Here is a 26528-nt window from a genome sequence, read left to right on the forward strand (position 1 = left end):
TTGGCTTTAGCCGACCACTCTGGCTTTTCATAAAAGGCTGGCTAAGTTGTGCTTTTTTTTTTTCCAAAACACAAGCTAACTCTCTTACAGCAACCAGCAAGATAATACGGAAGCACATGTTGTTGCTTGAGGACTATGAGTTATATAGTTACATAAATAGTAATGTTGCTCTGTGAAATAAAATTGCTTTCTTTATACAGTCTCACAATATGGAATAAAAATCTATCATTGAATAGGAACAAAAGGAAATTTCCACCTGTGGATCATGGCCAAGGGTCATCAGATCCAGTATGGAATTTCCCTCTGTTTCTTGAGCATGAAAACACTGAGATGTGCTGCTGTAATTTAAAAAAAGTGGAAGAAAAGATTCAAAATATCTTCACCTGTTGCTACAATACTCTGCACTGACCCTCAGGTCACTCTGGTCTTCTCCCTTCATGCAGCTTAACTACTTGGAAATGCAAATATCAGATGCACCACTGGAGGAAAAGACACCATACCATGGTGCAGATGTTATTACCAGACTAGTAATGCCATTCCTTCTTAGAAAAGCTGCCTTCTAGTCAAGAGTGAATTGATGTGACATGGTGACAGCAAATCTGTATTTGCTGAGTGCTCTGAAATCCTCCTCTGAAAAGCAGTGTGAAGTTCATAAGGTTCCCTCTTGCAATGATAGTGCCTAAGCAAGTGAAAAAGATGCAGTTTATCCTGCTTGGGCATTAAATGGCAAAATGCTTCCCCTTTTCAGTCTTGTCTCTGTTTATACAGATCCTGAGTAGAAAGCAAAATTATCCTGATACTAGCATCTCTGTCTTTCCAAAACATACATATTCTGCACATGTCCTGCTTGGTTAATGTAACATGTCAGAAACTCTGATGGAATCAGAATTCGTTTCCCTTTTTGGCTTGATTTGAAAGCAGGCATTCAGGGAAGAATTACAGGGCAGCTTGATGAGGACTACAGGTCCACCAGAACAGATCAGTGTGCAAAGAGCAGGGGAATGTTTTCCAAGCTCCAGAAGGTAAGCAGAAGTCTCTCAAGGGAGGCTGCAACAGAAGCCTGTGTGTGCAGAGGAATGAAATAAAACCTTTTATTAAGAGCATGTGGGTCAAGAGAGAACTTCTAACACATTCAGGCTGTCACCATAATGATACAGCCACCTGGCCTGTTTTGGCCTAGCAGGGGGAGTTCATTCATTTGAAGCAGGAATCTCATCTGTTCCTTGAGGAAGTTTTCCATAATATTATTTTTTGATATGAGTAAAGGGATGCGTTATTCCATTTTCTACCCAGCTACTATGTAATGGTGTGGCAGCCAAGGGAGTTTATGCACACATCTCAGAGTTATGACTCATCTCTATTTTATTGTAGTGACATGAAAAATCCCCAGCTGAGAAGCATCCATGCTCTGATGGGCCCTGTGCAGCTGAGAGCTCTTGCCTAAAAAACCAACTGCTTGAAGCAGATGAAAGTGTTGGGAGAAAGCTGAAGTGCAGAGCCACAGGCAGAACCCAGGGCACTGAAATCCCTGTGTCTTAACCCCAATCATTTCAGAAAGAGCCACCTCCACACTATTTCTAAAGAAAGCAACTGCTGTAAGATCGCTAGGCTGTTTTCAAAAATCTGCACTAATTAAAAAAATATTATAGCTCTGCAGAGAAGAGAAAAAAGACAACCTTGTCCATCTATACTTTTCATTCTTCTTTATCTTCTTAGGTTTTCTTTTATTCTTCCCTATTCCTCTACACATTAAAAGCTCAAAAAGTTACTCAGATAGATGAAAGAAGAATTCAAATCTTATGAAGTTTAACAGATATATCAATTTAATTGTAGAAGAAAACCACCCCACAGAGAGACAATAATGTACATTTATATTAGCCTTGTCAGGCGGATATATTTCATGATTTGTGCTTTTCTATCAGGGTGTCAGGCAGGGCAAAGTTACATGAGCACCTGAAGGCTCATCAAGGAGTAAGTGAAACAATCAGAAGTAAAACTCAGTGCTCTCTATTTCTAAATCTGGACTAACAAAATTATTGGCAGCATGATTAGATGAAAACTCATGTTAGGGAAGGAAGTTTCTGGAATTTGGGAAACAAACAATCTGATCAGCTGATTCTGGAGTTTTTGGACTTTTTGAGGTTATAAACTGGGGAGTACAAGTTACCTTATGTGTGAGCATACAAACCTGCCAAAGATTTTTATACCTGTTCCATGTGGATAATGTATGCTTTCCATGACCCTTTTTCTCCAGCATTCTTAACAGTTTTGATCCCCTCTCCTAGATCCCCTTCCAATTGTCCCTTCCTTCATCTAGCTGTTTGCCATGGATCCTCTCTCCAGTGGTGTCCCCTGTCCTCATTTCAGCGCTCTTGTCCCACTACAGCAAAGTGAACCCCAGGAAGTCTCCCTAGCATTCAGTCATTGAAAGAGTGGAATTCACAAATGCACCTCAAGTGAATTGCAGTGCTAGGCATGTGTTTACTTTTGCTGTCAAACATGCAGAACAAACACAGTGCTGAGGTCCTACTAAAGACTGACATACGGTTTAACTAAAAGGTCAAAGTCCTCAACTGCAGAAGACTGTGTAATGTCAAGCTTCGATATTCTAATCCACATCAAACTTTAGCCACAAGTTATCCTTGTCTTCCATCTTCTCTTATTCCCATATAGATGTCATGCATGTTTAAATTCAGGCAAGACCTTTCTATCAATGTTAAAAAAAATGTCAGGATCTAATTTAAAATGAAAACATAATTGCAGACTTAATTATAGAATACCATGAACTCCTGTTCAAGGAGAGAACAAGAGAGTGTCCCCATTGAACTCACCCACTCAGGAAAGATCTGAGATAATACCCAAGTAAATAATCAGTCACAAAACCTCAAGCTCCCTGTTTATTAGCCCACCCTGAATATGCCAATAATTACTCCTTCAGAAGGAAAATAAATTGCTGTGTATTATCTCTGGGATGCCTGATATCATATCTGACCTTCAGCATCATTACTACAGACATGAAGGTCTTTCTTTAGAATAGAAAATGTAGGGAGGGAAAATCTGTCTGTCTATGGGAAGTCTTTCTGTCTGAAAGATTTTTGCTGTGCCAGGGACTCTGTTTTTGCTGTGCCAGGGACTTTGGTTTTTTTTCTAATTTTCCTCATCAAGCTGCTCTGCCCTGCAATTCTTCCTTGAATGCCTGCTTTCCAATCAGTTAGAAAAAAAATTCTAATTTTTTTCTAATTTTTTTCTAATTTTTTTCTAATTTTTTTAATTTTTAACCACCACAAGTAAGGCATAACATATCACATCTTCATGGTTTTGTGATACATTTCCTGGGAAATAGCATGGGAGATAAACAATTTACAGCAAGTAAAGTTCAAATTTTATTGTTAATACTCTTCTAATCTTATTAGCAACACGTTAAGTGAACATGAAGCCTTGACACTAAACAGTCAGAATATGGGGTTTACTCTAAGATTGCTCTTGTACCATTAGCTCTGCCCCTTGTAGTAAAGAAAATACTGGAAACACGCAGCCTCTGGACAGTGGCACTTGCACAAAGCAATTTAAAACTCCTGAATGTCAAATTAAATCTCCTAAATTCTTCCTTGTAAGCTGGGAATATGTGACTGTTTGGCCATTATAAAAGGAAACCTTGATGGATTTAGATGGAGACCAAAAGCATTGCAACGTATCTGAATTAATATTTTTGAAAGCCCTTGAAAATATTTTCTGAAAGCTTTGAGCCTTTGCACACTGTACTGATCATCTAGAATTTCCTTTAAAAGTATTGAAGAAACTCAAGCAAGCTGGTGATAGCTGTAGGAATGATGGTGAGTGAGATAAGGCAGAAGGAAACAGGACTGGTAATGCAAGGTCACAGTCACAGCACTGCAAACACTGCAGGGACATATAACTTTTTCTTCCTTGTCTCAAAACCCTCTCTGTATAATGGAATTCAGAATATAGAATTGATTAATGTCTCTTCCCTTGAGTGCAAAAAAACCTGAAACTGGGCCGACATGGAATTGAGAATGGCATTTTACAGGGAAAGGGAGACTGGCTGAATTTCTAGAACTTGGAATTTGGAAACAGCAATATATACTTGGGGGAAGTTGAAGATTTTTTTCACTCATTGAGATCCATTGAACTAGAAATTAACAACAATAGAAAAATTTAATAGGGTTCTTAAACCAATTTTATTCAAACTTTCCAGTATAATTTCTGAGATTGAGACTCATTATAGAAAATTCCAGGAAAACCCAAAGATTTTAAATTAAATTCTGAGCTACTGGAGCTGGCCCAGTTAGGAGGGTAATATGACTTAATGCTGAAAAGCGACCTCATCTTGGGAATTAAGAGCAGAAGCAATTTGGTGCATATTTTTTGGGTCTGGTATGAAAAATAATTACCAGCATGCTGACTTTGAGTTATCAGATCCTGGAATTCATCTGATGTGTAAAAAAAAAAACGGTTTACTGAGTTGTTTCAGTAGACTCATGTCACGTTTTATACACCACACACATACCTTAAATCATCCAAGAACTACTTCCTTCAAATGCTAAGCATCTGCACGTAAGAATCAGTCTCTGTTTATCTGTTTCCTGAGAAAGGAAGGCAGCAGTTGAATGCATGGCATCTTGTTGTCTCAGAGGTGATTTGAGGGCATTGATTTTGGAGCCAAAAGGAGGAAAAGTGATGTTACAATTTGTTATGCTCCCAGTTGACTTCTTTGCAACAGGATGTTCTTGAGGCACATCATGTGTCCAGGCTTTCAGAGGACTATGGAATTACTTGAGCTCAGCTGTTTTGGAAACTGCTACAGAGCAAGTAAAGAGAGTTTATAGATTAGAAGCAAGTGGTGTCAAATTAAAGTATGATGCATTGAAGAAACTAGCAGTTATGGTGTGCTTTATGCAACCTTCACCTTATTAAATGAAAGTGCAGGTCTCCAGTTCTCACTGATCTTGATACAGTCTTAAACGATGCATCATTACCTGTGACCTCAGCAGCTAATGCTATAAAACTATTTCTTTGCAGGGTAATTGTAAATATTTTCATAAATGTGACCCAAACTGTATAAGCCCTAGTAAATAAGTGGCCAGAAATATCATCTTCAGCTACTTCACCTCTCTTACCTATATAGTTGCCAGAAAGAGGGAAAATAGGCAGGAAAAAGACAAATTGAAAACTGTGTATTTTTCTTTCTCTCTTACTTAAATGTTTTACTTTCTGCAAGCAGCAGAGTAAAATATTTTCATAATATGATCAGTTCACTCTAAAATGATCTTCATTAATACAAATTCAGCATGACTAGAAAGCTAGCAAAACCAATTACAGACCAAAAAGGGGAGCCAGTTACAAAGTTCTCTCTGCATGAAGACCTAGAGTTTTATAACACAGGGATAAATATTCTCTTTAAAATATTCCAGTTCACAGGCCAAGGCAGTATATTCCCATGGCTTTCTAGGCAAAATCAAACACAGGATTTCAGAATGCCCATGGTCATGATCCTCAGCTCCCAGGCTGAGCACCATGTGTGTATAAATGCCCATGAATATGCTGAGGAGTTAATTCTTTCCCAGTGGAAGAAGAAGAGCTTAGAACAGGCGTTTTTGGTGACTCTTTGATGACAATCACATGCAGATATGCTGAGGGCTGTTCAGTGGCACAGAACAGCCTCTCTGTCTCCCAGGGCCTCTGGCACAAACGTGTTCCCAGAAGGTCAGAGCAAGGCATGTGGGACCAGAATGCTCAGGCTAGACTTCCAATGTTTGGGGATCATCTGCCTTCACAAACTGCACCTAACTAATTAAATGAGCTTCACAATCTATTCAGTTTAATGGTCACAATTTCCCAAATCACTGCCAAGTGTGACTGATGCTTAAATTGAGTTAAAGTAAATTGATAAAAAGCCTGCTGTAGTCTTTTCTATATGTCAACATTGAATTGGTTAATTTTTCAAGTACAATCTGACATATGCACCCTTCTTTGCTTTTCCCAGTGTGTTGCATCATTATAAAGGTGATTAAACTGCTCTTCTCACACTTTCTAGAAACAAAATAGGCAATGTCTACTTGAAGCACCTTTTTAATGGTACAGCTTCATTTTTACAAAGGATTTGTACCAGTGTAATTAATTTAGTTAAAAAACCACCCGCTTTGAGACTTGATAGAAACACTTCCATAGGCACAAAAAAATATATTTATAAGAGTAAATTGGACTATAAAGTAGAATACAAGGAGAAACATTAACTTAACTAAAAGCTTTTTACTGAATGCCTTGACCATGCAATTACAGTGGTTCAGTTTCTGTGTGTTAACCTGAGCCTCCCACTGGTTTTTCAGGTTTGATGTAGGGTGAGGTTCTTGTAGAATGAGGCAAACAAATCCCCATTTTAGTAAGCCTTTGAGAGCCTCAAACAGCAGGCACTATGCAAGCATAAAGTATGATTATTGCTACTTTACTCATTCAACAGTAAGTTACACAACAAAATAGCAGAAGCGCTCTTGAAGATATGTGTTTCCCAACAAGGTGGAGGAAGAAGCTTAAATTACGTTTCTCAAAGTAGCTCAATGTGAAACCAGCTGTTCTGAGTCAGCAGCCTTCCTAGAGTCAAACCCTCCAGCATCTTTCTAAATTCACACTCATTAAAAATGTTCATCACCCTGGTAGAAGTCCCCTAGGTATTTGCCAAGCAGTGCTGTTAATACAAGGAGGAAGGAAAAAAAAAAAAAAAAAAACAAGGAAAAGATTTCTCTTCACTGCAATTACTTTGAAGACAGGAGGGAAGACATTCTTCATTATTTCAGTTACTAATCCCAGCAGGCTGGTGTCATTATCTGATGAAAATGTCCTTTTCTCATTGTTTGAAGGCACAGTCAGAGGGACCAGTGTGACAGACCACTTTGTACAGAAAACCCCATTCTCTTGTGCTGGGATTGTGGCACTAAGCCTGCCTCCTGCCCATCACCAGTGCAGGGCTGCAGGACTTCTATTTGCCCTTGCAACGCCTACTCCCTTTTGGAGAGTTTTTTTGGAAGTGTAAAAAAAAGCTAATTTTGTTGTAAAACATCCTGCCCAAATGGCAGAAGCATCCTGTAGTATCCTTGCCCCTTCCTCCTGTTTCAATAGATAAATAAATGTGTGCACAAAACATTTCTGTGGAGGAAATTGGCAGCACTGTTATGTAGCTGCAGGGGTGCTGTCTGTAGCTAGCAGTAAGGGAATCTGTGGAACCTTGTAAGCCACAAATATCTATTTGTGACTAGCAGGGTCTGTGGAGATGCTGCAGCGAGGCAAATTTCTTTTAGAATATTTGTGGCTTGTGCTTGTTTACTTTGCTATAAAAGCTTGAGCCTGGGTTTTCATTTTCCTGTGAGGAAAGAATGCTTTCAGTAACATCACAGCCAATCCAGGTAGTGCCATCCTTTGTGCCTGTTGAGTGGCAAATGCTGGATCCCTTCAGATGTGGCAGGAGCGATGCAGGGCCTTGAACACAAAACTGACCACCTCAGAAGCAATGTGAGCAGAGAGGAATAGCCTCTTCAGCCCTGCTCAGGTGAGCTCAAGCTCCATGGGTGATGCAGAGCCAGGGATGTGGGCTGCTCCATTCCATCTCCCTGCTGGGGCACATGAAATGCAAGGAGACATCCTCAGCTCTCCCAATGGATTTTAATACAAGGCAAAAAATCATTCAGAAATGCATCCAGCCTAAACTCCACTTTGTCCCTGGGCCTTTAAGTTCCTTTTTCCTGCCTCTTGGTCTCTCCAGAGACATCTTGGCAAAGGAAATACTGGGCATAAGGCTACAGCTGAAATTTACTTTTACCAAATTATGAGCCTCAGCGCTCGTCTGGGGAGTAATTGGGAGTAACAAGGGTACTGTAAATTCATGCCCAGGCTTGCAGAGCACTCACTCAGACCCTCAGAAGTTACTCACCAGACTTTTCATGGCTAATACCTCAAGTACACCAGTAGAAAGAGAAGGCAGTTATTAACAAAAGATTGAATATGCATGTTGAAAGTACACATAGGTGAACCTGCCTCAAAGCCAGTAAATGAATGTAAGAATATAATATTTCTTAAAGCACTGCTATGGCTGGAATCCTTGCTGTGAAGTAAAGTTTTAAACAGAGATAACAGGCAGTATAGTTTGTGCCATGATGTCCCAGAAGAAAACATCATCATCAAAAATCATCTGGTTTTGCTCTGGTATTTCAGGTAAGGTAGAATTTATACAGTAGTTAATGCCTGGAAATTTTGGAAGGAGGTTTGTCTATGCCTGTGATTGGGATAGACTGTGTCTTCATTAACAAAAAATACAGCAAGGCAGCAAGATATGTGTAGAGCACAACAGATGCTCACAACAGAGCGCCCAAGCTCAGTGGTTCTGGGAGTTGGGGATTATTACTCTGGTCTGCCTGTCATGTGGTCCTGTGCATAAGGCACACACCAGGAGTGCATTTTCCAGTTTTGTCTCACCTGCAGGTAGTCCCCAGCCATGTGAGCTTCTTGCAGTGTGATCAAAGGGGAGGGGGTGAAATTCCCTTCAGGAGAACTTAAGGGAAGGTGATGGAGAAGAGCTACCTTCTTTCTTACACTGACTCTAATCCCATCCCAGACAGTGACTCCCCTGCTTAGTTGGGATTTGTCATTTACCTTTCCAGCAGGATGGGACTTGGAGCACTTCACTCATTTGCCACATGGGAGATACTTAGTGGGTTCACATGTCTAAACTAAGTGGCTCCAGTGTGCTGTGCTGTGGGGAATGCAGAAGGAAAAGACAAAGGAAGTGATATCTCTTCTTGATCCATCCTGAAATAAAGCTGTAAATTGTGTTATGATTTTGTCGATATATGGTGCTTGCAAAGATTTCAAATAAATAATGTTCTGACCCCAGGGGCCTTATTGATTTTGTAATGATTTCAAAGAGAAACCACTCAGTTTACTGTTTGCTGACAAATTCTTCACTCCCTAAGGAATTCCTATTGAACATGTATTAAGGACAGGATAAAATAATTCCAAGGAAATACAGAGAGAGGGCTTTGTGCATAGACTGCTCCACGAATCAGTATTTAACCTCTGACCAGTGACAACAGGTCTCCTTTAGCTCTATTAGATCAACAGCAAGCTATTATAATTAAATATAAAAACTGTTTAGAGCCTCACCAAACATGTCCTGGGAATTAAAGCATATGGCAGGGATAAGGATAAAAAGACTTTCCATATGCTAATGACCCTAGATGTCTGAAATAAATTAGATCCATTACAGTTTATGCTCAATAAAAGAAAGACTTTAAGCACTCCAAAGTTAGTGACTCGAGACCGATTTTGGCTTAGAAATTCAATCTGCCTGCTTATTAATTCTTAGTAAGGCTCTGGAGGAGACAGGGGATGCAAAATCATAATTCTGTGCTGTATCAGAATTTTAAAGTGCCATCAGTTTCTTTTCCTTCTTTTCCTTTTTTTTTTTTTTTTGATTAAACTATTTTTCATGCTTCATTTTTTTGTTCTCCTCATTTGATTTTGTTCCCATTTTTTGTTTAATTTCTTTCTTTTTAAGGTTTCATTTATCCTATTTCAACTGAACAGAGAACCCAGAATGAATATGGATTTTCTTGTAAGTTTAATGTTTGATTTTATGTTCCTGGATGTTAATTTGATGCTGTTCCTTAGGTCAGGCTTTACAGTTAGGCAAGCTCAGTGTGGCTAGGCAAAAAAGGGACCTATTCAGCAGGGTGACATTCTGCTTGCTTGACAGCAGGCACGGTGCTTTGCAGCAGGATTATAAGGGCCTTTGTGCACAAGGGAAATGGGAGAAGATGCTGCCTCTGAGACAGAAACTGGAGAGAATGAGCCATCTTCTCATTAAAATTCCCTTAGCAACTGGACGGAGTGTGGTGGAAGGGTAACTTGTCTTTGAGCCGGAACTCAGGAGTTCTGCTTCCTGAACTGCTGGGTTAAAAATGGGATGTTTCAAGTTTGGTAAATTGAAGGTCTGGTAGCCTGGAGCTATCAGAGATTGATCAGTCCTTTCCTGCATCTGCCAGCTCTCACCTCTGCAGCTGGAGGGCAGCTTGGCTTAAATGGCTAAAAGAGATAAAATAAAAGTGATTTCACATGTTTCAAACCAACAAAAATGGGGTACTAAAAGAGTCTGATTTGTTTTTGCACTTCCTTTTTTCATTAGGCTATTTCTAAAAATGGGATTCTTCACTGTATAGAAATACATCAATTTTTGAACACATACTCAGATCTTTTGGAAAAAAAATGTCTGGTGGATAATGATGCTAGAGATTAGCTTGGAATTGGTGCTGAAGATACGGTACAAGCAGCTGGTAGAAATATCATAGCCATTTCCTCACAAGACAGCTCTAATAAATTTTGGTTCCTTTTGGTAAATTACCACATTATTTCTTGTGCTTACTTCAGCTTTTATCTTAATATGTAAGTGTTATGCCACTGATGAGAATTCAATGCTTGATTCTCTGCTTTACTAATTTACTAGCTTTATATTTTTGAAGGCAAATGGATGGAAGGGAGTAATGACAGGTTAGATTTCAAAAAAAGAACCCAAAGCAACCAAAGATATATCCTGATATTCCATAGAAAATTGAATTTTTGGGTTCTTTTAGTTCTTTTGAAGTAAAAATAAGGCTTCTGAAGTTTTAAAACCCACGTAACCTTGGTATCATATGAACTTCTAAATACCAATATTATGACATTATGTGACCAAGATGTAATCTCATTTCCTGGGGTGAATTTGGTTCATAAGACTATAGCATGTTTTGCTTAGTAGTTCACAGCCTGAGTATTAAATAGATGAGCAAGTGGATAGGTAGAGAGTTAGAACACAAGTTAGAGAGAAATCAAGGATTGTTTTCCATCAAAAGGGCATAGACCTGCTATATGGGGTTGGAAATGGATTTTAAATTAGCCTATAAAAAAGGCAGTAAATATTTGCAGGAAACAAGAATGTGTTTTCTTGAAAGTCCCTGTAAGGAGGACATTTCTTGAAGGCTCCTGGCCTCTCTCCCTGCAGCTGCTCCTGACTCGGATGATGTTGCTCTCTACGTGGGGATCGTCATCGCCGTGATCGTGTGCCTGGCTATTTCCGTGGTCGTGGCCCTCTTCGTCTACCGCAAGAACCACCGCGACTTTGAGTCGGATATCATTGACTCCTCGGCACTCAATGGGGGATTTCAGCCTGTCAACATCAAGGCTGCAAGGCAAGGTGAGTTGGCATTTCACTCCACTTTGGCCAATTCAGGGAGATGCTATCGGGTTATGGTCTCTTGGGCTGCATGAATGATATCGCTGGATGCCTGTTGACACTTGATAAAGAGGAGGAAGATCATGTTCATTTGTTTCTGATTGTCTAATGCTCAAAACCCGTGGTGGCGTTTGTCAGCCGTGCTCAAGAGTATATAGCAGGTGAATTTAGCTTCTGAAGAGAGAGCATGAATGTGAGAGTGAAATTCAGATGCTGTTAAGGAAATATAGGTCCACCTCAAGTTGAAATCAAAGGCAGAACTCTGACAGAAACAATGGAGGCAGGGTGCATCACAGGAGTGATACTACAGTAATTCTATCACATCTCCCTCCCCTTTATTTCACTGATAGCTTTTCTTCCTATGCCCTGTCTCCGCTGGTATAAACAGTACTGTGCATTTAATATAAAATGTAGAAGTTGTGGTAGAACATATTTAATAATGAATATTTTTATCACTGCTGTATAACAGCTTGATTTTTTTTCCTCACTTCATTGGCCAGGAAAAAACCTCTAAAAATAGTGCTGCCTTTATCAAGACACTTATTTAGGCTGAAGAATTCCTCTTTTTTCCCCAATATCTACACCAGAAGAATATATAGACTGTAAAAGTTAAGATGACAAGAGAGTTGTTATGTGTAAGATTAGCAGAAGTGTTTTCTTTGCTGAAGAAACTTTTAAAGCAAATCTTAGAAAAATGTGATGCAGGTACTAACCCTTCACTGCAGGGAGTCATGCAATAATGACTTCATAGGCTTGTTGTCTTTTATTTCAGGAATGCTGTCATTAGGCCAGTTAGAAAAATTGGCTAATGATTGTCACATAGCATTTAGTGAGGGGGTTTTTAGTTAAAACTTGATCTACTGAGTGATGAGAACATCTTGCCCTGAAGCTAAGCATGTCATACTTGGAATCTGAGTGCAGCCTGGAAAAATAGTCCCACTGAAAACTCTTCAGAGCAGAAGCGTGCTGTAATTTCGTACAGCAATCGGATTCCATAGCAGCTGGGGCAATAGGAGCCCTGGGAGTTTGCTGGAGAATTCATGGAAAGGGAGATGAAGGTTCAGGGACTTTGTGTATCTGAACGTTTGGAATGAAAGATAAAATGCAAATGCAAACCCAAATTGTTGCTCGGATTAAGGTTATCAGAACAGAGAAATAACATGGTTCTTCCCTCTCATCTCCACTGCAGACCTCCTGGCAGTGCCACCAGACCTCACATCTGCTGCAGCCATGTACAGGGGTCCTGTGTACGCCTTGCATGATGTCTCTGATAAAATCCCAATGACCAACTCTCCGATCCTGGACCCGCTCCCCAACTTGAAGATCAAGGTCTATAACACCTCCGGTGCAGTCACTCCCCAGGATGACCTCTCTGACTTCTCCTCCAAGCTGTCCCCACAGATCACGCAGTCTCTGCTGGAGAATGAGACCCTGAACATGAAGAACCAGAGCCTTGCTCGGCAAACTGACCCATCATGCACTGCCTTTGGGACCTTCAACTCCTTAGGAGGCCACCTAGTAATTCCCAATTCAGGTAACTGCTAGCCATGCTGGTCTAAAGGTGCAATTGTTTTGTGGGATTAAGTGGTGTTATCTTGTCTTTATATGGGAAAAGAAAGTGGGACTCTGCCTTTTCTTTGATCAAAACAAAAAAATGGGGTTTTTACCCCCCTCCATTTGCATCTACAAAGGTTTGAATATTATCTACGCAAAGTCCTGGCCACCTTTTAAACACTACAGGCTTGAGGAAGATTTGAGCCCCTCACTATAAGAGCACCCATCTTAGGAGTAGCAGCTGAGGGAGCTGGGGTTGTGTAGCCTGTAAAAAGGAGACTGAGAGGGGACTTTATCCCTTTCTACAAATGCCTGAAAGGAGGCTGCAATAATTGATATCTTCGCCCAAGTAATACGTAGGAATGTGATCTAGTGGTGAACACTGTGATGTGTTAATGATTGGATTCAATGATCTTAGAGATCTCTTCCAACCTAAATGATTGTCTGATTCTAAACAGAATATTGCAGGGCTCTTAGCCACTTTCTGAGACATGCAAGGCTTGAGCTGTCAGAGCTCCCTGTGTCAAGCGCAATTCAGCATCACCTTTTCCTTTCATGCAGTTCTAGAAAAGAGACTTCAATACAGTAAGCTTCTGTTTTGTCAGCACACTAAAAAAGAACAAATTAATTTAAAAACAAATTGGTTGCTCCACTTCCAATTCATGGCAGTCTATATACAATTGAAGTAGGACAACAGAACACTATTTTTGGGAGGCTTTTTACCTGTATTTATTGTTGACTTGCTTTGCAGCTAGGAAAGAGGGACTGAGCATTGAGGAGCTACTGATATAATGCAACATGCTGCTCAATCTTTCTCATACAGCACCAGGTCAGGTTTCCAGGTCCCTTCATGCCACTCTGACACCAGCAGGCAATTTCAGAGCATCCAAGTGGCTCTTGGGCAGCCTTGGGAGAGCTCAAGTATTTCAAAGAGATTTTTTAGCAGGGCCATGCTGCTGCTGCTTGGTTCCTACATGAAGTGTTGATGTTCTTTCTAAGGAAGTTCAGCACCTAGATATTCCCATGGGTTTAGCATGATACTGCAGAGCAGCATTAATATCTAAAGTGAGAATGAATCAAACACATAAAGCATCTGATTTGAGGAATATGCAGGGTATACAATGGTCAGGAACACACACAGTTTCATTGGAACTCTGAATTCAGGAAGGACCACGGGACATGGGAGACTGTAGCTCACAGCTTGGCCATTTTACAGCAAATGCACTCACCAAGGAGATGGTGCCTACCCTTGTCCCCTGCGCCTTTGCTGGATCATTTCTTTTTTGTTGATGTTATGGAGGAAGCAAAATGCCTAGGTGGCCCAGGGTGGTGGTTGGGTGGTTTGGTTCCAGGATGCAGTCCCACACTGCCCATGAAGCAGCCAAAAGGGCTTGGACCCATAGCCCTGCACTCCTGTCTAATGGAGCCCTGAGCTCCTGTCTAAGGGGAGGCAAAAATATCTATTAAATTCAAGTGAAAGCTGAACAACTTCAATAAATCTGGTGCTGACTGATGAGCAATGTTGAAATTTTTTTCTATACAGTCTTGGATTTCATATTTTTCTAAGTAACAGCTGAAGATAGATATTGATACTCACTTTTCATATGCCACAGTGGTGCACAATATCAGCAAAGTCTATTAGTCACTGTTAATTCACGTATATTAATATCAATTTGTAAAGAAAAAACATTTGATGCTGTAATCCCTTCAAAATTATTAAAGTAATGATTCTGTAAAATAAAATAATCTGTCTGCTGCTACCTTGTATGCTTCTGTGCTGCTTCTAGATCTATGTGCTCCTCAAGATATGATCAAAGCCTTTCAGTTTCAGTACACCTGCCCTGTTACAGCTGCAAGCATGCACAGGTTAGGCTGTAACAGGCTGTAAAGACACAAGTGCCAGAAGGCATCTGTGGAAAACGCTTTCCTAGCATTCCCTCTCCTCAAAGCTAAGTGTGGGACTGAGGCCCTGCACAACAACACACGGGAGGTGTCCAATGAAACCAAACTGTGAATGCTAAAGAAAAGAGGCAGAGCCATGCAAGGTGTCTAGAAAGTGTCTCCAGTATAAACACAAATATGTAAATAATCTTCCTTGCATTGTTTTCAGCTCTGTGGTTAACAACTGCGTATGCAAATCCTTGCCACTGATTTCCAGCTAATCCACATCTACAAATGGAGCTGGCTGAGATGTGTCCAGCAGAGTGAAATAGGCAGTTCATGGGCCGTGTTTGTTGTGTGGAGACAGGACATCTCTTAAATGGCAGTAATGTAAGAACAGTGTTTTTTAATCAAGTGTGCAGCAAATCATTAATGAAAATCACACTGAGCATATTTGCCCGTGTTTTTTTCAAGGTTGCATATCCCAGTTTTGAGCCACTCTACTGGACTAGGCTCTTTCAAAAACCAAGAAACCCAGTTTTTTCTCCCTGGCAGACTCAGTTCCTCCCTAGGAACTGAGTCCATTGAAAGACAGGATGCCAGACACAGAAGCCATCTTTCAGGAAACAACTAGTTCTTGTTGCTTCCTGGGACAGTGCTCCACTGCTTTTCTTTCCTGATCTTAATTAAGCAAGAATTGCCTAGGGAGAGATGTCCCATTACAGCTGTTGGAAATTTTAGTCAGAGTTGTTTGTTTTTCCATCATTTTACAAGGTAAGCAACAGCGTAACCATCTGTCTGTTCTTTAAATAAAATGAAAGGGAAGAAAATCCTCTTCTCCATTTCTCTTGTTCAGTGCAGAGGAAAAAGAACAGGCAGCTGGACACTGAAGACACCAGAGTTACAGTTAATGCTTTTCCTCACATTTTGCTGAGGTCATTTACAGTCTGATGGTGAGGGTTGCTGAAAATCTGGCATTGCAGGCTTCATCTCCTGCCTCTCCTGTCACTCCTCTCCACAGACCCACACCTCTTTTTTCTCCATCTTATCTTTTGTGTCTCTTCTGTTCTGCAGGAGTAAGTTTGCTGATCCCAGCAGGAGCCGTTCCACAAGGGAGAGTCTATGAAATGTATCTGACAGTTCACAGGAAGGAGAACATGAGGTAAAAAATGCCTTTATTTCCTTGTGCATTAATAGAGTAAAACATAGTAACTGAAGACCTGTGGTTATAATACTTATGTAAAGCCTACTGCATTGAAGCTCTTTGCTGACTTGGAGGTAAATACAAGGATAAACTTTGCCACAAAACCAGCTCAGATATTTGCTTTCCTAATCAGTTGTTGTGCTCTACAGCAAGTCGTCGGGCCTGGGGGATGCTGAATTGTAGAGAAGCAAGGAAAATATGCCAGCATGAGTTGTGCAGCAGAGAAGGTGTGAAGTAACCTCTTGATAAAGACCTGTGCTGCTAAGGAGAAAGGAGCAGAGAGGAAAGGTGATAAATCAGCTCAGTGGAGGGATAGGTGCCTGAGCATCTATCTGAAACTCTCCTCTCCTGTTGGAGTGAATTTTTACTTTACCCTTCATGGGCTTGGGTAGTACCTGCAGAGGATGGCCCCAAAGCTTTTGGTGTCCTCCACTTCCTTGCTGCTTAGCCCCAGACACCACACGCCGAGGGCACCCAGAACTGATGCTGGGATGACCACTGTTGTCTCCTGTTACCTGAATGTGTGGCCAATTCATATTCTAGATCTTAATGTCTACTGGCATGTGATCTGGCAGCCTTGAAATTAAAAAAAAACTGTTTACAAAAAGGCCAAGGTTCCATTTGGAGCCAGTTAGAAAACTCTAATGCAGAGAAAGGTGAGATCTTGGGCTGCAGAATGGACTCGTGCACAAAGGCAGAATGGCAAATGTGAAGCTGAGGCAGTCATTACACGGTGCTTTGCCTCCTTCTCCTCCTCATAGCTAGATATGTTTTTTGGCTCAGCCTCTTAATAGCTTTTATTATGTGCTAAGCCACAGCTGTTTATACACTGTGTGATATTGAACACCATTCTTTAGCTTGGTAGTCTTTCACCCAAGCTAAAATAATCTGCTTAAAGAAAAATTAAGTAATCCTTCCACCCACCCTTTTGCATACATTATTCATCAGCCGCTCTTTGAAAATAGCTAATTGCAGCTACAGAAAAAATGTCTCTGTTCATAGCTAGTATTGATTATATTCCTATTACTTTTGGCTGTGAAAGAGGTTTACAAACAGTACTGAACAAAGACTCCTTTCTGAGGAAGGAAAAAAAAATCAGATGGCATCCCCTGTTATTCAGTTTGGTTCTTAATCTCCATTTCCAAAATACACAATTCTTTTAAAAAATTATTTAATTCCTAGAAGGTGCTGTATATGCAATTATTTTCTTTCCAGTCAGTTATGGAGGGAATCCCTGTTACTTTATTCATGCAGCTGTGGACAACTAATGTCACATACTTGTCTAATTTATTTTCTTCAAGGATCATAAAGCTGCCTCTGCGTGCTTTGTGAAAGCTGTAACTCAGCCAGTCACACAGAGGGTAGAAGGATAGGTTAACCTGTGTTGGGAAAAGCGTGGCTGGAGATGTGCTGCCTGCCAACCTGAGCAAGTATGCCAAAGGACACCTGCAGAAGTAAACAGAATGGTGTGAATCCTCATTTACAATGAAGATTTTAGAAGTGATTTCTTTCCCTGGGAGAGGAGAGCAGAGTAGTCTGCCTTGAGGCATCAGGGCTCATTTTATTATGGTGGCAGTCACTTTCTGGGTGCACAGAGTCCAACTGCTTATTTGATTTGTGGCAGTTTTTCAGAAAACACACCAGGCTCCTCTTGCTCTTGGAAAGCAGCTTTTTCTGGGACATTTAAGATGGAGCTCGTTGACTGTTGTCTAGATCACTCAGAACTGAATATTCTGCCCCCTTTCCCCAGGTGCCAAGGAGCAGAAGGGGGTGGGTGGCACCCAGCTGTAATGTTCTCCTGCTGCAGGACTGGTTACCAGGCACTTCACTTCTGTACCAGAGCTACAGTTCTGCCAAAGCTTCTTTTTCTGGCTGCATGGGCCACAGATGCTGCTTCATATAATTGGAGTCATATGGGTACCACAAGTTGCTGTGTAGCATAATTATTTTTTAAATCAGCTACTGCATTCTTGCAGCACTCTAGCAGAGAGTGATAGTCCCCAGTAAGGATGAGCTGCAGACATTTGCTTTCATGGCCAGGCAGTAACTGCAGTGTGTTTAACAAACCCTGTGAGACCCTATATTTATTTCCATGAGCACTGTGCAAATGTGTATGGGTTGAAAAGTCCTGTTAGGTGTTGATGTTGTTTGGAAGGGGACACACAGTAAATTATAAATGCATGCTGTTATCAGAAATGAAGGCAGAGCCTTGTCCTTGATATTACAACTAGCACTGAGGTGAGAATGTGGTCTCCACAGTGCTACCCTAGCAGAACCAGACCAGCAACAGAGAGGGTCCCCACCCCAGCTCACATATCTGCAACAACTTAAGATCTAGCTCGCACTTTGTTTGTAGAACTGTGAAACTACTTCTGAATAGAAACAAAAAATATGTTATCTCTCAGACCTGCAAAGTCCCCTTTTCTTTTCCTTCTTTTGATTTCATAATAAGTTTCCCCAGTTAGTCTCTGAAAGCTGTAGTACAGAAATTTGAGAGACTTCACAATCCAGCAATATCACTCTCTGTGCTGCCTCACAGATTGGATAGGAGAGCTTTCTGAGACAGTCTGTTTATTCCATTTCATATCTATCAAAGCATGTGAGAGCAGGAAGGTCACCCTAAAAGCATTATCCTTTGGCAGTGAATTGGGGTTCTGATAGCTTGCAGTAAACACCATTGGAGGCAGTTGTTTGCTCCAAGTCTGTCAGCATACTTGGGGCACAGTGGGCTTTCTCTTCTACTGGACTGACGCTCCAGAAGAGTGTTATCCCTGCTCCTGTCCTGCTAGCTCACCCTCATTCTTCCTGTCATTTGGGGCAGGATGACAGGCAGATCCCAGGCTCTCATCCCTGGCTGATCTCATAAAAAATCCACGTCCTTTATGAAGCAGCTTCAGTGGGGAAAATTATATATGGGTGTACGTTTGTACACATAGATGTACACATGCAAGTACATGTATACATATACAGGTATATGTTACGTATATATGTGTAACTGAAAAAGTGACAACCCTATGAGAATATTTCACAGCTATCAGACAGGTTTCTGTCTCAAACCTGTGTCTTTTTCAGTGGTGAGCAGATGCTCTCTCCTTTAGTCTGGGGAAGCATTACCAACTTTGAGATTTGCAAGGAGTCCCTTCTTGAGTAGCGGTTTCATCTGTAAAATCAGCACACTATGTTGGCCAGTACCTGGCAAGAGCCTCTTCCCATGAGCATCCGTGAGAGCCTGGGTCTTACAGATTAAGTAATTTATTTAATTAATCTGCAATTTAATCCTAAGGATTAAATAGAGTAAGTCTAAACCTCCAGCCTCCAGGACTTACTTGACTGCCTCAGGTTAAAAAGCAAATCTCGCTGTGAGCTAAATTAGTGGAGCTGTGTTTCCTTCAGAAACATCTGGCAGTGGTCAGTGCTAGATGGGGTCTGGGTCTTGATGGGCCACTGGTTTTATCTTGTGTGGCAGTTCCCGTGTTCCTGTGTGAGCCCCTGCTGAGCTCACACAGCTTTAGGTGGAGCTACTCTTGCATGCTCTAATCAGAGGCAGGAACTGCACAAAACAGCTACAGCTCTGTGAAGGACACTCCTGCCTAATCCATCACACAGGAGGTGTTCCAAATGAGAGTGGAGGTCGCTGTGCCCACAAAATTTGACAACCCTGAAGAACAAAGGAAGCAACACTCCTAAAGGTCTTGATGGAAGACACACATAAATGTGCAAATTTCAAATTAGCTACCTTGAAAGAGAAAAGGGTCAGGTGAGCCTTACCAGGATTCGTATCAATAGCTTCATAATGTATGCACAGAGTTTAACATAAAGTCAAGCGTCTGATCAATGATTTTGATCCAAGGAGTAATGTTGCTTTTTCCCCAGTAAATCTTAAGCTTAGTGATGTGAAATAAAAGAAATTGAAGTCTTCCACATTTCATTTCTCCACCTTCCTTATCTCAGTTGCATAAACAAAATTACTTTGCAACTCCAGAAGACGATTTCTTGAAGTGTCAGTCACTATAATTGAAAATTCAACATGAAAAAGACCAGAGCATGAGCAAAAGGGGAGGGCAAATTTCTCAGAGCATTTTTCTTCTGATGACAGACTGTCAGAAGAACCAGGGTCTGTTGAGAATATTAAGTTTGAAACTTAAGAAAGAACACATATTAAAAAATAAAGCCCCAGGAATGAGAGGAGAAATAAAATATGTTCCCTCTAACTTTTGGCTAAGCTGTGCAGAAGGGTTACAACCTGTTGCTGTGATAGCCATTCCTCTCTCCCTGCTCTGTCCTGTGCTTTCTGAGCTGCTGTGATTGCCTGGAGCACAGTGGCAGGGAGCACAATGTAGTCCCACTGAGGAGCAGAGATTTATCTAGTTGTGCTCACATCTGCTGTCTGACAGCTACCTTAATGAATATGGTCTGGCTTATTACAGGGAGACGGTTTTGAATGAGTAATCCCATTAAAAACACAAATTTGATTGTGAAGGGACCAGATATAGTGAATAAAAGTTTGTTTGCTTTTAAATGTAAGTTGACTGTTCTTGATAATCTCTGAAGGATGGGAAAACATCTAAAAATATCTGAAGACCTTTCAGTTACTGTTAATGCCTTTTAATAGAAATGCTAAGCAGTGAGTTGAATTTTAGTCTCAGATCTTTGTAAAACAAAAACAACTCTTTGTTTTTGGAGTTATACAGCTGAGTGGCCAGTCTCTTCTAATAAGTTATCCCAAGACTGCTGCAAGCCTAAAGTGAAGCCCATGTTGATGGGGTTTTTGTAGGGGGTTGGGTTTGCTTTTTTTGTTTTTTTGGATAGCAGCCTAAAAGATCACCCACAGTTCTGATCATTTCTGCTCATAGATTTAATTCCCTTGCTCTATATGCTTCCCTGTGTCTCTGTTTGTGCTGGATCTCCCACAATCTATAACACATAAATCTCAGTGCTGGTCACAACACATGCTCCTCTAGGCTGGGATCCTGGCTTTTCTGGTGCTGCATCACCTATTTCAGGAGAAGGAATAAAATTGCTTGTAATGAGTGACTACACAATAACTTGTCTTCAGGGAAATTTGTTGTTTACTAATTCCATGAATTACTGTTGGTTTATGCTTTGAAGAAGAACGATTAATATCCCTTGTATAATGTATCTTGTCTACCTGCATCTGTTTCTGTTCTCATTAGCTGTAGTAAGGCATAATCCTTTTGTTTTAAAATGGAAATTGAAAACAGTGAGAAGCAAGAAAAGATTTGTTGGGAGATTTTTGTTCCTCTTCCCTGTCACTGGGCTCCTCTCTTCTGTCTGTGCCATTGCATTGTTTAGCCTCATTCCTGGGGGTTTCTGGTTTATTTCTGAGATCTCATGGTGGTCCCTAAACACACTGCTACTACCTGCAGTCATGGTAGAGCTGGAGAGGAAAGGAAATATCACCATGATGTGCCCTGATGTGCTCTTTGTCCCATACAACACCAGAAATCAGATTTGCTTCTTGTCACTGTGTCATGTTACATGTTGATGGCTCACCGAAATGTTGTTCACTTTTATTGCTTTATTTGTTACTAAGTAACTCTTTGGAAGTTGTTTTGCTCCAGCCTGAACTACTGAACAATTGATAAGTTTTTATTTGCTACTCATATTTGTCCCCTCTCTAGAATTTTGCCATTGGCTTCTGGCTTTCACTGTTAACTTGCAGTGATTCCTTATTAATTGTTACCTGTTGTTGTAGTGTGTTGCAATATTTTTCCAATAACCTGTAACTGTAATGATTGTGTTTCCCACATGGTGACTAGAAATCCTGGCCTCACAGTAGTCAGAGAGAGGTTTAGCATAGACTTTAACAGAGCTGGGATTTCACCCCAACAGTGACAGTGACCCACTTCACCACTGGAGAACTTCTTTGCAACTCATTGTATCTCAGTTTTTAAAGGTTTATCTGCGTGAGGTGGATGTTGGAGAGTGACTAGGACCAGCAGGTGTTCAGTAACTTTGTGGTGCCACCCTTCTGCACAGCTCTGATGTGTCCATGGTTGGGAATTTGGAATTGTAAAGTCAAGCATCCCCACAACTGGCCCATTTTTCTGCTCTTCACTAATCAGACTGTTCTCTATCATAAATATCCAGGTCAGGACCATTAATATCTCATCCAATTGGCCATAAATCTTCTAAGTCTGGTGACAAAGATGCTGTTTATGAACATGGGGAAAAATATTAAGCCTTGATATTTTTGACATGTCCTTTGTATGCTTGCATCCACCTCCCATCTCAGTTCCTCACTCTGCAGTCTGCAACACATCCTGGCTTGGTGTTCTGCATAATCATTCTGTACTTGTTCTAATCAGCTATAAAATGTTGCAGCACAGAATCGTGCCTTCCATCAGAGTCCTAAAATCTGACAGTAAAAAATTTTGGCACGAAGCAGTGACTAAACTTAACTTCACTTGGAGACTTCAGACTGTATGATTTATCAGTATTATTTTAATGACCTTTTGGGGTTCTTTTGATTGCAGGCATCAGTGTTTGTTGATTTTAACTGATTTTTCACCTAAAAGGCATCGTATTAATTTTTTTAAAGGCAATCGTGATATATTCACTCCTGCATTTTGATTGCTTCTTTTGTAATTCAGTCCAAAAATCTATGATAGCTTGTATTTTCTTTTCTTTTCAGTACTTTTAGATGAAGTTAGGTTAACAAGATGATTAAGTCTATAGCTGGTCATATCTGCTTTCCATACAAATATTAAAATTTTGAGAGAACTTACCCATAAGATACTATGTTTCTTGGAATTTCTTGAATTAGACCATAGGAGAGTTTTTAAATATCCACCAGTTCCCAAGGCTGATGACCATTAAAAAGCACTGACACACTCTGAGTGTTATTTAAGCTTCTTGTTGCTTCTTATAAAAAAAATAACAATGTAAATAAGTCAGAAAAAGAAGGCATGTTTTAGTGGAAAACTGTCCAATTACTTATTCAGTCTGGCCTTGCAAAAAAGTAATACCTCATCTTCTTAATCCGATGATTCCCTGCAGTATGCAAGAGGAGCTGGACTAGGTACTCCTCTTGTGTTTCATTTATTTTGTGTATTGTTTGTTAGACTAAAATAGCTGGCACAATACATGATAGCTGTCCAGATTGTCATACTTTGAATCTTTTTTGAAAGACATCTATATCGCAGCTGTTTGTTTCCAGTCCATGGATTTTCAGAAACAATTGTTATGTCATTTAGTAAACTCATCAGTTAATTTCCACAGATGCGTATCATCTGGATTTACTGATTTGCATAGATTTAAATTTTCCTATGCCAGACCCTTTTTTTTCTCAAATGTTACAAAAACCTCCACAACATTTGTGACAACCAGGGGTAATTTTCAAAAATGCCTTCATTCCATTTTGAAAAAGAATTTCTCAAAAGTTTGTCATTTGTTCTCGGAGATTAATGGGATAGGCAGGGAGAATTAAGGTGGACAAAATTAAATTAGTCCTATGGACATATATTTGCAATAACCAGAATAGGTGTGATAAATTTGATATCAAAATAGCTTCTGTCCTGATTTGTCCTCCTTGAAAATGTTATCTAAGATTACCTTCTCTGCTCTTCTCTGCTCTGGTGTGGCCTGACCTTCGATATTGTGAGGAGATTTGGCTACCATAATATAAGAGAGACTATTAGAGAGCATCGAAACTATTAGGGAGCATCCAAAGGAGGGCATTGAAGATGGTGAAGGGTCTTGAAGGGAAGCCATGTGAGCATTGGCTGAGGTCACTGCATCTGTTCAGCCTGGAGGAGACTGAGGGGAGACCTCACTGCAGTTAAAACTTCCTCATGAGGGGAAGAGGAGGGGCAGGCACTGATCTCTGCTCTGTGTCACCAGTGGCAGGACCCAAGGGAAAGGTCTGAAGTTGTGTCAGGAGTATCTGGAAAAGGTTCTTCACCCAGAGGGTGTTTGGGCTCTGGCACAGGCTCCCCTGGGAAGTGGTGACAGCACCAGCCTGGCAGAATTCAAGAAGGGTTTGGACGATGCTGTCAGGCACATGGTGTGACTCCTGGGGATAATCCTCTGCGGGGCCGAAGTTGGACTCTATGATCCTTGTGGGTCCTTTCCAACTCAGGATATTCTAGGATTCTCTGATTGCAGCTACTCCTTTTTTTCTATTGGTAAAGACAGAGACTTGCAGAAAAAAACAGCAATGTTGTCTCAACTAATTTCTCTAAGACTGATGTAGATGTACTTGTATTTGTAAATGCAGCCTGGGACTGAACCCTCAGCCAGAGCAGAGCACGTGTGGTCCCGTGGGCAGATCAGGATTTTTAGCACAGATCACATTGAACGCTTTTAAAATCCCACTTGCTGGTTTCTGGATCATGAATTTGTTCTCTATTATTTAGGGAGGCAGTTGATGAGGCACATTCAGCTGTATTTGTCATACACCAGATGTCGGGATAGTTAAAGTCACTCATGCTTCCTCTTGTTTTAAGCTCCTCAGCGGTTGGTCTGGGATGGTTTGCGCGCACACACACACACACACACACACACACACACACACACACTCTTTCAAGCAAGAGTGTATCCTAAATATTCCTATGATTTCCTGTAACACCAATTCCTAGTGACTGGCAGCAGGCACACTGGATAATACCTGTGTTTTTAGCTGAACAACTCAGGGTAATCACTAGAAATCTTGGGCTTTGCAATTGTGTTTTACCCTTGCACTATTCCTTACCGTCCCTTCATCCTTTCTCCCTCACCAGGAGTGACACTTGCTCCCTGCAGGTTTATTTGCAAAAGCCATTCCAGTAGATCTGAATGCCTTTTAAATAAAATGGAGTATCAGTGGTTTGGTGATGCCTCAGAGCTCAAACTGCACATCTCAGATGTGCTGTGCACCACTTTCAGTCATGCTTACATGCTTATTAGTTCAGTGTCTTCCTCTTTTTGTCAGTTTTCTGTCCTGACAGTAAATAGTTCTCACAAGTGGTGCCTACAAGAGCCACCATTCGTTTTTGTGTGTCACTGAAGAGCTGCCAAATGCAGCAGTGACTACATTTTTGCAGCGGGTGAAATGAAGCCTCTGCATACCATCTGCAAGAATCCTTCAGAGTGGAGTGCAATCAGCAAATATGGCCTATAATTTGCTGACACCTAAACCTACATTTTGACACATGAATAATATTTGGCACAAAAACAAGCAAAAAAAGGAAATAAATATGGATTTGGGAAAAATGAAGGAAAAACAAAACCCACCTATTTTGCTTGCACAGTCTTTTTATTTAAAGAGAAGGATTTTTTATTTTTACACACCCAAGTGAACCTTTTTGTCTTTTTCAACTCACTTAATGTATCCATCTTTCTGTCTCCTCACCAGGCCACCTGTAGAAGACAGCCAAACGCTGCTGACCCCAGTGGTGAGCTGTGGCCCACCAGGAGCCCTGCTAACCCGGCCCGTCATTTTAACCATGCACCACTGCGCAGAGCCAAACACAGAGGACTGGCAGATCCAGCTGAAGCACCAGGCTGCCCAGGGACCGTGGGAGGTGAGGCTCCAGAGCTCCAGCCTGTGTGCTGGCTGCATGCAGGGCTCTCTGCTAGTCCTTTACTTGCCTTTCTGAACCTGCATGGCTGCATTTTGGGGTTTCCATGACTGCTACACATGACTGCTACAGGCAGGCAGGCAGGAGTGCCCTTCCCTACAAGATGTCTAAGCTGCTGTGTGCCCATGCAGAGATCTGCCTTGGGGCACTTTGGCACCTCCTAGTACCAGCAGGTTTCCATGGTGGGAGCCTGAGGTGGTTCCTTGCCAGTAGTCTAGCAGGAGAATGTCCCAAGGCAGTGTGGCAAAAGGATCTTACCACAATAACTGGAGCATAAAGTGATGCTTTCAGCAGGGCTGGGCCATCTTGACATAGCCCTCCTTTCCAGCTCTGTGCTCCTAGGTCCCTGCTGCCACCAGTTTGGTCTCATAATTAATTTGGCAAGGGCACTTTCTCCTACTGGTAAGTTTAATAAGGTCAGGGTGGCTTCTGGAAGCAGTTGGGCTGACAGCAGCAGAAGTGCCATGTCCAGCATTGTCTTCAAAAGCCTCTCGTGTTTGGCCTCCTGCCTGTGGCACTGGCTCTTCCTCCTGCTGGGAGGGAGCATGCAGCAAGCACAGCTCTGTCTCGCCAGCTAATCTGCACCCCACAGCCCAACTCGTGGCACCACACGTGTGTGCCTTATTTGTGGCCGTGTGTTACTGGCACCTCTTCATTTTCCCTCCATCCTCCTCCTGCCCTAGGCACAGGTTGCTCTGCCAGCCCTGCACACACCCTGGTGTGGCCATCACACAGCAATCTTCTTCCTGCTGTCAGCTGTGGAGCAGCTCCTCCAAGCTCAGCCTCACACACACATGTGCACACACATTCATGCACACCCTGCAGCATCCCTGGGGGCAGCACCTCCTGCCAGAGCCATGCCATGGAGCAGCGCCTTGCCCTCCAAAAAGATTGTGCCACCGCTGCAAACGTGGCAGGTTTGCCTCTCCTGAGACAAGGGAGCCAAGCTTAATGCCTAATGCCAGCTGAGCCCACTTTTATCTGCCAGGTGTGTACATTGTTCTGCAGAGCAGCAGGGATGAAGTGGACAAGT

At 41.4% G+C, this 26528-nt stretch overlaps 1 protein-coding gene across 2 annotated transcripts in view; it reads left to right on the plus strand.

Annotated features, from left to right (window-relative positions):
- Nucleotides 1–26528, plus strand: part of UNC5C (unc-5 netrin receptor C) — a gene marked incomplete at both ends in the record, with an annotated part of 243045 nt that overhangs the window by 205129 nt on the left and 11388 nt on the right. Inside the window, 5 exons of one of the 2 annotated variants that reach the window (XM_084205156.1) lie at nt 9566–9622; nt 11045–11236; nt 12465–12809; nt 15785–15872; nt 25270–25438. In XM_084205156.1, coding sequence (XP_084061282.1) covers nt 9566–9622; nt 11045–11236; nt 12465–12809; nt 15785–15872; nt 25270–25438 — 851 coding nt within the window. The remainder of the gene's footprint in view (nt 1–9565; nt 9623–11044; nt 11237–12464; nt 12810–15784; nt 15873–25269; nt 25439–26528) is intronic. The other variant, XM_084205157.1, reaches the window with a different exon arrangement.

Source organism: Fringilla coelebs (genome assembly GCF_963513975.1).
Source record: "Fringilla coelebs genome assembly, chromosome: 4".
In the NCBI taxonomy this organism is placed as follows: domain Eukaryota; kingdom Metazoa; phylum Chordata; class Aves; order Passeriformes; family Fringillidae; genus Fringilla; species Fringilla coelebs.